Genomic DNA, 11959 nt, shown 5'->3' with positions numbered 1-11959 from the left:
ATCATTCAGTATTCCAGGTATTCTTCAATTAACTTGTTTTTGATCATCACAAATCCTTATTTTTATTTTTCCTTTCTTACTTTTTGAATAAAAATTGTTTTTGTGTCACTACCCTTCTAATGCACAACATGGGTCTAAAAAGACCCGTATTCATTTCAGTCATGGCTGAGTGTTTCTTTGCTGAATCTTTAAAAATATATGTATTTTATCATTTGTTATTCCAGATATTCATTAAATATTTATATTTTTGTTTCCTTTCTTACTTTACAAACAAACACAGTTTTTGTAGTTCTACATCAATTTTACATACATGGGTAAAAAATGACCCATATAGAAACCTTTGATATTTGCACATTTTTGCAAGTAGGAACATATTTACTGCATAAATACTATTACTATAGTATTACATACTACTCACCTGCCACACATTTCACAACTCAACACAGCTGCTTTTGTATATTTGATGCAAGTCTTATTTTATTTTAACCACAGAACTTATTTGATATTTTGATAACTGGACATAATATTTGAATATTAGGCTATGGTTACCTTGACCATGAAATCCTAATGAGAAATTACTTGTAAGAAAGAGAAACATATCCAATACTATTAGCTAGCTAGCTGTTGACATATTATATTCTAGCTAGCTAATGTTAGCTACACTAAAAAAAGATGGGGGTTTAAAGGGGAACTCAGCAACTCTAGCTATTTCTTCGCTGATTTTCACTTTTGTTGTCACATGTTTTCTCAGCGAGCTCCCCCTCATGTGCATTTTTTATTATCGGAGCCGGCCAACTTTATCATGGGGTCCTGTGTCTACCGAGGTGGGTAATACATCAAACATATTGAGGGCGGCGTGTGTCTTTATGTCGAATTGACGTAAAGCATATATGTTTCTTGCTCGTTCTCGCTTCTCACGAGACTTCCTATTTCCAACTTACCGGGACGTTAGTCCTCATGTTGCAAGGTTGGTTTTCCGCCTGGGAAAGTTGTGGGGAGCGGGGAAAGTCACCATTTTCATCAGAATAGGTTATTAAACCATCCGAATGATTTCTAAACGGTTTTATTAAGTTGAAATAGTTGCCGAATGCTCCTTTAAAGCTTATTTACATGTAATAGGCCTAAAAGTTCTATTAAGAACTGTATCGTCTTGAATAAGCCTTCATATGCTGAAATGGTTATATGTGTTAAGAGTTTAGGGTCCTTTATTTCCCGCCTTTTTGATTTTAAAATCTGTAACTGCCAAAGCCATCTGAAATAACATAGGAAATGAATATGGGTCATTATAGACCCGTATATGTAAAATGTATGTAGAAATACAAAAAGTGTGTTTGTTTATAAAGTAAGAAAGGAAACATAAACATAATGATTTGTGGAAATCAAAAACAAAGATATTTAATGAATACCTGGAATAACAAATTATAAAATACATATATTTTAAAGATGCAGCAAAGAAACACTCAGCCATGACTGAAATAACATAGGAAATGAATACGGGTCATTTTAGACCCGTGTATGTAAAATTGATGTACAAATACAAAATCTGTGTTTGTTTATAAAGTAAGAAAGGAAACATAAACATGATGATTTGTGGAAATAAAAAACAAGATATTTAATGAATACCTGGAAAAACAAATGATAAAACGGATATATTTTAAAAATTCAGCAAAGAAACATTCAGCCATGACTGAAAAAAACATAGGAAATTAATGCGGGTCTTTTTAGACCCATGTTGTGCATTAGAAGGGGTTTTCATAGCTTGTGCATCAAAGGGTTAATCTTGGGCCTGCACTATTACTGCATTAAGAGTTTTATAGTTTTATATATATTTTATAGGCAAATAATGAGATGGTTCTAGACCAGTAAACGTAAAATTGGTAAATCAATAAAATATATTTTAAATAAATGAAACATAATATTAAAATAATACAATAACAATATTTCACATGTTATTTTGCATCTCATTATCATTATTATTGATAATATTAATAACAACAACAACAACAACAATAATAATAATAATAATAATGTGATTATTATTATTAAATAATATTATCAGGGTCATGTCTGTTCTGGGGTGATATGGTCACTTATTTAAAGCATCAAAATTGAAATGCAAGAGTTTAATAACAAATTGTTTGCTGTCTGTCTGTATACAGTATATACTTATAGATCATTTTGTCTGCTGCAGACATTTAAAACACATTTTTGTAAATTTTTGCAATTGACTTTGAATACAAAAATGTAATCTTCACAGGCAAAGCCAAATGTGTCAAATGAGTGTAATCATTGTCAAAACCTGGTTCACACACGATTTTTTTAAACTTAGATTTTCCATTTGATAATTTGGCTCCAGTATTACGAAACCTGTCCTAACTTATGGGCTACTTATTTTTGCCACTAAGAACAAAGAAATAATATAGGCTACCTCTACTGAAGAACCACATACTCTCATGCAATTATACAAAGCTTAAAATAAAGTAGGCTAATCCAAGCATCTCAGGAGAGCACAAACTCCAGAGGGAAAATCCAAGCATCAAAAGTATTTTCCACTAATGTCAGTTTGTAAGTCACTTTTTCCAACTTTGAATTTATACATGTGTGAATGACATTTAATGTGTGTGCGCTCCGTGTACGAAGTCTCGCCATGGCGCGTGACGCACCCCAGGATTAGACAGTTCCAGCGTGGTGGGGCTTGATTGATGAGCCCATTCCAAATGTTTTCGCGTCCAAGTCAGTGGGAGTTTGAGTTGCATTTGCGCATCTTAATACCAAACAAAACATTAGCGTCGGATTCCCAGGGCTGGCTGCCTCTCACTGGATTTCATTAGTCACCCCTCCACAGCACACAAATGCGCTGCATGGCTCCGGGACATGGAGAAGAGGGAGAGGAAGGGCAGGGGGCCATTAAGGGATCATCATCTCATCCCGAGCTTCCCTACCGCTAAGGATCAGAGGAGAAAAAAGGAAAATAGAAAAAAATGTCCTTATTCTTCAGTAGTTTCTGATCAGCTCTGCCGCTCACAGTGACACCTCATGAATCTGGACCAAAATGTGGATACACATGAAATAATTCATTTTTAATCAAAGGCCTCAGTTGCTATTTGCTTATTTAATTTAATGTTTTTGCAGTGCAGAGACCCCCAAGATTCAGCTCACTTGTCTAAACTGCTATATTGAAGTGATCCCTGCCACATATCCAACCGGCTCCATCAGGAGAAACACTGATCTCATTCCCCCACTAATGAGGGCACTCATCTGTGTGTTTTTCCTCCCCTGCCTACTTTTCCTCCTGCCAAGCCTTGATGCAATTACACCCCCACATCTGCAGGGGGCTCCCTCCTCCCATCAGCACAGGGCTTTCGAGGGGCCCTGGTGCTCCTGATTCACGGTTAATCAATCATGGTGCCTGGGTAATGACGCCCCACTGCTCCCCTAATGTCTTCTGGCGGGAGCCTCTGCCGCTGGCATTGAGCTCACGCAGGCACACATATGGCCGCTCTGAGTGAATGACAGGACCCCTTTTTGTGTGTGTGGCACCCTGCACGACGGAAGCCATCAGCTCCGCACATAGACTCGCATACTGACAACCACACACACACACACACACACACACACACACACACGCGCGCGCCTCAGGCAAGGAGGAGAGCGACTGGAGAGAGGGATGAAATAGAGGAGAAGTGCCGCTTGGCCAATCTTCTACGTCAAAGTGAACTGTCAAGAACAAAGCAAGTAGGGCAATGTGATATTTTATGACATTGAGAATTCAATTTAGAATATCTGTTTTAAGTTACAATTCAATTCTTGAACCTGAGCAAACAGGATGCAGAATTGCAATTCAGAATTGAATAAAGGAAGCGATTTAAAATAAACAGAAATTCACAGAAAGTTAGGCTATATAATAAAATCTTTAGCTGGAAAAGCAAGGTTTGTCAAGTCAAACTTTGAATATTGGCTTCACAAAGCCCTGCTTGAAAGTTTTATAACGTTTATGTGCTGTTTCTCACATTGATAATAATAGGACATTTTACTTCAGCATCAAATCGGCATATTAAAATGATTTGTGAAGGATCATGGGACACTGAAGACTGAATTAATGATGCTGATAATTTTCATTTGCCATCACAAGAATAAATAACATTTTAAAATATATTATTTTAAATTGTAATAATATTTTACAACATTACTGTATTTACATTTTACTTTATTCATCAAACTTTTTAACTGTATAGTGTACCGTATATAAACACAATTTTGTTTAACAACTCTTCATTCCTCAGAATGCATTACCTGCATTAAATTTCTTTGAATTGCAATTCAGTAATTTATTTTTATGTTACTTCAATTCAACTTCCTGTGTGGTCAGTAGGGTTCAAAATTAATTCAGCTCATTAAAGGTGCAGTTAGCGATTTCTGTCAAACAAATGCTGTTGATGTTTGAAATCACCAAAACAAACTCACCCCTAAAACTATGGCGGGATCTGCTGTGCCTGCCACCAGAGGATATGATGTCATCAATAAGTGAAAGCAAAGTTACTATGATAATTCAGGTCGAATATCTAATTTTTATTTAGTTATGTTTATTATGTATCTGCTGTGATTATTTTATGATTATTTTTATGTAAAGCACTTTGAATTACTATTGTGTATGAAATGTGCAATATAAATAAACTTGCCTTGCCTTACATTCTCCTCTAGTCTTCTCTATAAAAACAAAACAAAAAAATTGCTATAATACACCTTGTATAATATATTTATATAATATGTATTTCCTCCCTTTCGTTTCATTTACTTGTTAAACCCAAGTCTGCAATTAAAGGGATAGTTCACCCAAAAATGAAATTTCTGTCATCATTTACTTAATTTTGAAGAATATGGGTAACCAAACAGTTGATTGGCTGGCCCCATTGACTTCCATGGTGTTTTTTATACTATGGAATTCAATGGGACTCATCAACTGTTTGGTTACCCATATTCTTCAAAATATATTTTGTATTAAGCAGATAAACAAAATGACATTACGGTATTAAATGACAATTTAATATCAGATGATAAAATGATCTTAATTTTTGGGTGAACTCCTTTAATTAACCTGCTTCTTATGGTCATTCTTAGATGTAATTATTCATATACTCTTTGCCTGATCAATTTTATTTAATACACTTAGCACATATGACTTTAATAGATTTTGGCTGAATTTCCAAAAAGCCCTTGTCAAAATTCAAAAGTAAAAAAAAAAAAAAAAAGACAAGAAATTTCAGATGAAATTTCACTCATATGCTCACACAAAAATCGCTGCAAAAGATGCTTTCCAACAGATTTTATCATAGTTTTTGTCCAACTCCATTGACTAAAGTCAGGACAAAAACTACGATAAAACCTGTTGGAAAGCATCTTTTGCAGCGATTTTTGTGTGAGCATATCATTGAACACCCCAGACCACTCGGTGAGTTTCACGTCTTTGTAAACTAAAGTTTAATGCGTTTTATGAATGATTGTTCCAGTGCCCCTATGAAACCATTGTGGAGGTGGGAGGGGGTTAATCTGCTGATACAGAAACCGAAAATTCTCTGGACAGCAGCATTTGTCCAAATTTCAATCTTAACCGTTCTATTTCATCAGAAACGATCTTAAAACGGCTTTAAGTCTAAAATACCAAACTTGTCCTTTAAGTGTATTAGTGAGATTCATAGAGCATAATTTCATTAAACCTATTGTCGACTGTCCGTGTCTTTGTGGCTTATATGGGTGGCCCATTCAATCTGTTTGTATGAAGAGATGCTCCTCAGGCTCTAAGCATTTGTATGCAGTATAGTGGCAGAGGCCCATCTGTGCAGCCTAAAACCATACTAATTTATGTTTCACATCTCTTGCTGCTGCTACACTTTGCATCTCATAGCACATACTCTCTCCGTGTCTCTCTCCCTCCCTCCCTATCTTTCTTTTCAGTGGCAGTGACAGTGAAGTTGCTTTGGCTGTTAAAGAGCAATCCATCATCTGTTTAAAGCGCTTCATCAACATTGTGTACATAGCAGTGCTAAAACAGAGAGGATTTATGTTGTTCAGACAGAAGCTTTTTCTAGTGCCATATGGATGAGGTATAAAGTCACAAAAACCAATTAAAAGGAATAACGTGCATGCATTAGGTTGTGAAAGCTGAGACAACAAAAGATCACATTGGCCGCTCTTATAAGAGCTTGTGCTTACAGTATCAGACTGAGGAATACAATCTGGTTCGAACCTTTCTCAAAACCAATTTTTTCATGATATGAAATTCTCGCCATTTGCTGTAGTCTTTTGATCCGAATTATTTAATTTTATTGTATCGTGTTTGTATTGCCACATTTGAGCATGATATGGATTACCGAGGCTGTAAAATAGAACTGAGCTCTTATAAGAAACGACCATGGTTCTTCTGTAGCACATGCACTCAGAAGCAGAATTCAGTGCTCACTCAGATTTACCAAATAATTGTCAAATATTTTCTAAAAAATAATTAAAGATGCACCAATATTAAAATTATGGCTGATAACTGATGATTGGTGGATATTAACCACACGACTTTGTCCAAAGACAAACAAAAACAGTAAAACTAAAATCAATAATTTTACAGTATGACAAATGAATATTCATTTTGACAGTTAGAAAATTAATGTTTTTAAAAAGTAACTTAAAGTGTGAAACTTCAAGTGTTAAAATGACGGTAAAGACAATTTAAATGTAAAAGTAGGAGAAATTAGCATGTAAAATTAAATATCCAATTGGTAGATATAAATATTTTAAAGGTCTCTAAAAACCGATATGGTACCTATATATTTCCCATCCCTATAGCCTATAATACGTTGACAGGGATTATAGACGTACAGTGCCATAGCATAAGTGGACACACCCATGCTAAAGTTGACTAAAAAGTAATCTTTGGGAAATTTATCAAATCCAACCTTTAAGGACACCAATTTTCTTTGTGAATGAATAATGTATCGTAAATAAATAAATGTTCTTCCTTAAAATACAGGGTGCATAAGTCAGGACACCCCTAAGTTAAACTCCCATAGAGGCAGGCAGATTTTTATTTTTAAAGGCCAGTTATTTCATGGATCCAGGATACTATGCATCATGATAATGTTCCCTTGGACTTTGGAATTAAAATAGACCCACATCATCACATCCATACCTAGAGATTGGCATGTGGTACTTTCCATAAGATCATCTCTCAATGCAAATCATACCAGCTATTAGCCTAACTGAAATAAAACCATGCCAATCTCTGGTGAAGGGTGAGTGATGATGTGGGTCTATTTTAATTCCAAAGTCCAAGGGAACTTTATCAGGATGCATAGTATCCTGGATCCATGAAATAACTGGCCTTTAAAAATAAAAATCTGCCTGCCTCTATGGGAATTTAACATAGGGGTGTCCTGACTTATGCACCCTGTATTTTAAGGAAGAACATTTATTTATTTACGATACATTATTCATTCACAAAGAAAATTGGTGTCCTTAAAGGTTGGATTTTTCCTCATTTTTTAAATTAAGGCATTAAGATCAATTTCCAAAAGATGATTTTTTATTCCACTTTTTAGTCAACTTTAGCATGGGTGTGTTCACTTATGCTATCCACTGTATGTATGAAGTATGATGATCTACTCTGAACCTCCAGGAATTTAATTTAGAGAAAAGGCAACGTCAATGGTCACCGGAAACTTTTAAACACTGTAAACTTAAGACACGATTACTCGGTAAATGAAGCCCTCCTCTGCGATCTTCAACTCACAACACAGCTAGTTGATTGAATTAATGTTCCTTCTTCCCCCTCTGCTCTGGTGTCGACTGCAATTCAACTCAGAGCTTCCTTCCTTCAATGTTCCATGAAATTGAGCCAGATTGTTGTGTCAGGTTAATTAATGCAATCCTCGTTGCATTGAAAGAGCTTCAAGTTAATAATTAGACCGTCTTGGTGACAAGATTTAATATGACAAATCTCATCTAAGATTAAGAAAGGTGTGGACACGATTCAGCAGAGCTGTAATGCAACCGTTAAGCAACACTTTATATAGCGTTTCATTCCGTATTGTCCTGGGTTCGTATAAACTAGTAGTAGGCTACATGTAGTTTTCTGTAAATCTGGCTTAGTCGCATACCTTTCAAGTTTATGGAGAGAATACTTCGGCAGACATCCGGGTTTAAAAGATCACAGGATTTTTATGTGTGAAGTGTGAACCATAGACAGTAAAAAGTGTGAACCACAGAACCAGTCACATCATCAACTCTCCTCTACTTCAATACTCAAACCTCATCAGCGACCTTTTCAGTAACTTTCCAGCGCCACCTGCTGGTGAGAACAGAAAATCACAAAATTTCACCACATTAACGCATTGTGTTGAATGTTGTATGATCAATTGAAATGTGAAGCACCAGCAGTAATCAAAGTAACATTTAAGCAACATAAACAATTTCTAACTTTTGCAGTCTGAAGCTTTTTATATTAACACGTGTAGATAAAACATTAGTGGCAATAGTAGCAACGCCAAGGACACGGATTAGATTGCCAGGAAAACAATTAACTGTTAAAAATGTATAGACCTTCATTGCATGAAATCTAAATATTTCATTTAATTGTAACTGCCTATCCCCCAGTTTCACAGACAAGGCTGAAGTCTAGTCCCAGACTAAAATGCATGTTTGAGCGGTTTTAACTGAAAGCAACTTGCACTGGCATATCTTAAAATATGTCAGTGCCATTGTTTTGTCTCAAGATGCACACCAGTAATGTTTGTTTCTAAGGCACGTTCATAAGAGCTATTGAATATCTTATTTGAACTAAGGCTTAATCTAAATCCTGTCTGTAAAACCAGGCCTATGTGCACAGTTTATAAAATGTAATAATCTTGGTTTAGGCCTACTCAAACATGCTGACGATTTAGTTGCATAGTGACCTTAAAAATGCTTGTTTAAAGATATCTTAACTTACATGATAAATAAAATATATTTTAAAGATAAAACATTGATATCTGTGCTACATTTTATTAAATCTGAGAGAAAATCTCTAGTGTATTTATGGAGACATATTTTCTCACCTGAAGACATTTAAAAAAAAAAATCTACTTGTGAACTCGTTTTAAACGCTAGATGGCGGTCTTGTGTCATTGATTGATCTGCACACTAACATGGCTTTCATCGTTGCACTACTAGTCAATGCAAAGAATTTAAATGAAACATTTTTGTAATGAAAGAAACCACAGATCTTACCAACTTAGCATTTTATAACTTATATAATCTGTAGTTACACAAAGAATGAATGGTAACCAATACAACATTAGTAATGTTCAACTGAGCTTCATCTACAATTCACTTTCAACACATCAGCAAGGAAATGGCCAAAGACAGACAACACCCCAAAACACTGCTATCAAATTCAGAGCTTTATTAGACATTGAGCTTTTTAGCTCCTTGTAAAACTACTTGGGAGGAAGAGATCAAAGCAAAACGACAAACCAACGAATAAGGAAACTGAACAGAAAAATAGTGAACAAGAACTTGAGTGGTCAACTTTTTATGCAAGCTCCTCCTCTCCCTCTTCCTCGAACTCTCCCTCCTCTTCGGCAGTGGCGTCTTGGTACTGCTGGTACTCTGACACCAAGTCATTCATGTTGCTCTCGGCTTCTGTGAACTCCATCTCATCCATCCCCTCACCAGTGTACCAATGCAAGAAGGCCTTGCGCCTGAACATAGCGGTGAACTGCTCAGAGATGCGCTTGAACAGCTCCTGGATGGCGGTGCTGTTGCCGATGAAAGTGGCTGCCATTTTGAGGCCGCGAGGCGGGATGTCGCACACGGCAGTCTTTACATTGTTGGGGATCCACTCCACAAAATAGCTGCTGTTCTTGTTCTGGACATTCAGCATCTGCTCATCCACTTCCTTCATAGACATGCGGCCTCGGAAAATGGCGGCCACGGTGAGATAGCGACCATGGCGGGGGTCACAAGCAGCCATCATGTTCTTGGCATCGAACATCTGCTGTGTGAGCTCAGGAACTGTAAGAGCACGGTATTGCTGACTCCCCCTGCTGGTGAGGGGGGCGAAGCCCGGCATGAAGAAATGCAGACGGGGGAAAGGCACCATATTGACGGCCAGTTTCCGCAAGTCAGCATTGAGTTGGCCTGGGAAGCGCAGGCAGGTGGTGACCCCGCTCATTGTGGCGGACACGAGGTGGTTGAGATCGCCGTAGGTGGGTGTAGTGAGTTTGAGTGTACGGAAGCAAATGTCATACAGCGCCTCGTTGTCGATGCAATACGTTTCATCTGTGTTCTCCACCAGTTGATGGACGGACAGCGTGGCATTGTAAGGCTCTACAACAGTGTCTGAGACTTTGGGTGAGGGCACCACGCTGAAGGTGTTCATGATGCGGTCTGGGTACTCCTCACGGATTTTGCTAATGAGGAGCGTGCCCATGCCTGACCCGGTGCCTCCTCCAAGGGAGTGGGTGAGCTGGAAGCCTTGCAGGCAGTCACAGCTTTCCGCCTCCTTACGGACTACATCAAGAACAGAGTCTACAAGCTCAGCACCTTCTGTGTAGTGACCCTTGGCCCAGTTGTTTCCAGCACCACTCTGACCTATGATAGAAAAGAATTACTGATTATACAAGGCTCAATTTAAACATCAAGATTTTAACATTCAGTCAAATGGCATATGATAACAGGCTTACCAAAGACAAAGTTATCTGGTCGGAAGACCTGCCCAAATGGTCCAGATCTCACAGAATCCATAGTTCCAGGCTCCAGGTCGACAAGAACGGCACGAGGAACATACTTTCCACCTGTCGTAGTAAAGTGCACATTTCCACTCTTAATGTAAAATTCTGAACGACATTTTTTTTTCATGTTTTAATACATTGAAAACGCAAACTGACCAGTGGCTTCATTGTAGTACACATTAATCCGCTCCAACTGCAGATCACTGTCCCCATGGTAAGTTCCTGTCGGGTCAATTCCGTGCTCATCACTAATCACCTCCCAAAACTGACCACAGAGAAGAAAAGGAGTCAATATCAACAATTTTATCACCTTAAATGTCTTCGAAAATTATTTGAAATGAGATGCTTTTAAATAACGGCCACTTTTGAAGTGTCATGGCAACTTGCAAAAATACAAACAGGATTTAACGTTAGAGGAAAAAAACAAAACGATAACTTTAGATCGATAGTTTCTCATCTTATCCGATGTTATTTTTCTCTAGAAAAGAAGTTAAATATAAATATTCGATTATAATTAGTTATAACGTACACATGATAACTAGCGTTAGACAACACACAAACTAACGTTATGCCCTTCGCGACAAGCCTTTATTGGCCTAACGTCGTAATCAATACCATTAACTGTTAAATTACTCACTTTGGCACCGATTTGGTTTCCACATTGGCCAGCTTGCAGGTGAACAATTTCTCTCATGTTGAATTGTTAAAGAAAACGCACTTTCTTAATAAAAAATAAATGTAGTGGACTTTCTCCCACCGCAGGTCGTCTAAACTCTGCAAGCACGGCGAACGGTTTTCAGTTTTAAATAACGCAAACCTTCGCATTCAAACACAGGTGGATGAACGAGACGCCAATCATTATCCGTCCGCTTTTGATTGGTCGAGGAACACGCGCTCTCTTGGAGCTTCTGCTTTTGATTGGATTAGAGATGTTGTAATGTGTTGCCAATGGTTACAACGCGGATCACATTTCACACAGAAACCGTTTTGTATTGGTAACCAGAGACCTGCTTTTAATCAAATAGAAGAATAGTTTTCTTTCATGGAGAATCGTGTTACCAAGCAAGCACACCTACCTACACCAAACAGTAGATTGCATGTTTGGGCTTGTTAGTTTGGTACATACAGTACACTGAATGCGTTTGCTATTAAATTATATTATATTTTATTTAAAATCAGCTCCATTCCAGCTCAAATTCATA

General features: G+C 37.3%; 1 protein-coding gene across 1 annotated transcript; it reads right to left on the bottom strand.

Annotated features, from left to right (window-relative positions):
* Positions 1-9407: 9407 nt before the first annotated feature.
* LOC143748573 (tubulin beta-4B chain) lies at positions 9408-11643 on the bottom strand. The gene is made up of 4 exons (XM_077240599.1): positions 11395-11643; positions 10914-11022; positions 10710-10820; positions 9408-10617 (listed from the first exon to the last, which is right to left on the bottom strand). The coding sequence occupies exons 1-4, from the start codon at positions 11449-11451 to the stop codon at positions 9557-9559; spliced, it is 1338 nt and encodes a 445-aa protein (XP_077096714.1). The 5' UTR covers positions 11452-11643; the 3' UTR covers positions 9408-9556.
* Positions 11644-11959: the final 316 nt, after the last annotated feature.

The sequence above is a fragment of the Siphateles boraxobius genome, unplaced genomic scaffold, assembly GCF_051911475.1.
Source record: "Siphateles boraxobius isolate OS27281-9 unplaced genomic scaffold, OSU_SipBor_1 24, whole genome shotgun sequence".
Lineage (NCBI taxonomy): Eukaryota > Metazoa > Chordata > Actinopteri > Cypriniformes > Leuciscidae > Siphateles > Siphateles boraxobius.
Note: the sequence above shows the minus strand (reverse complement) of the source record. Positions and strands in the feature narration are given on the sequence as shown.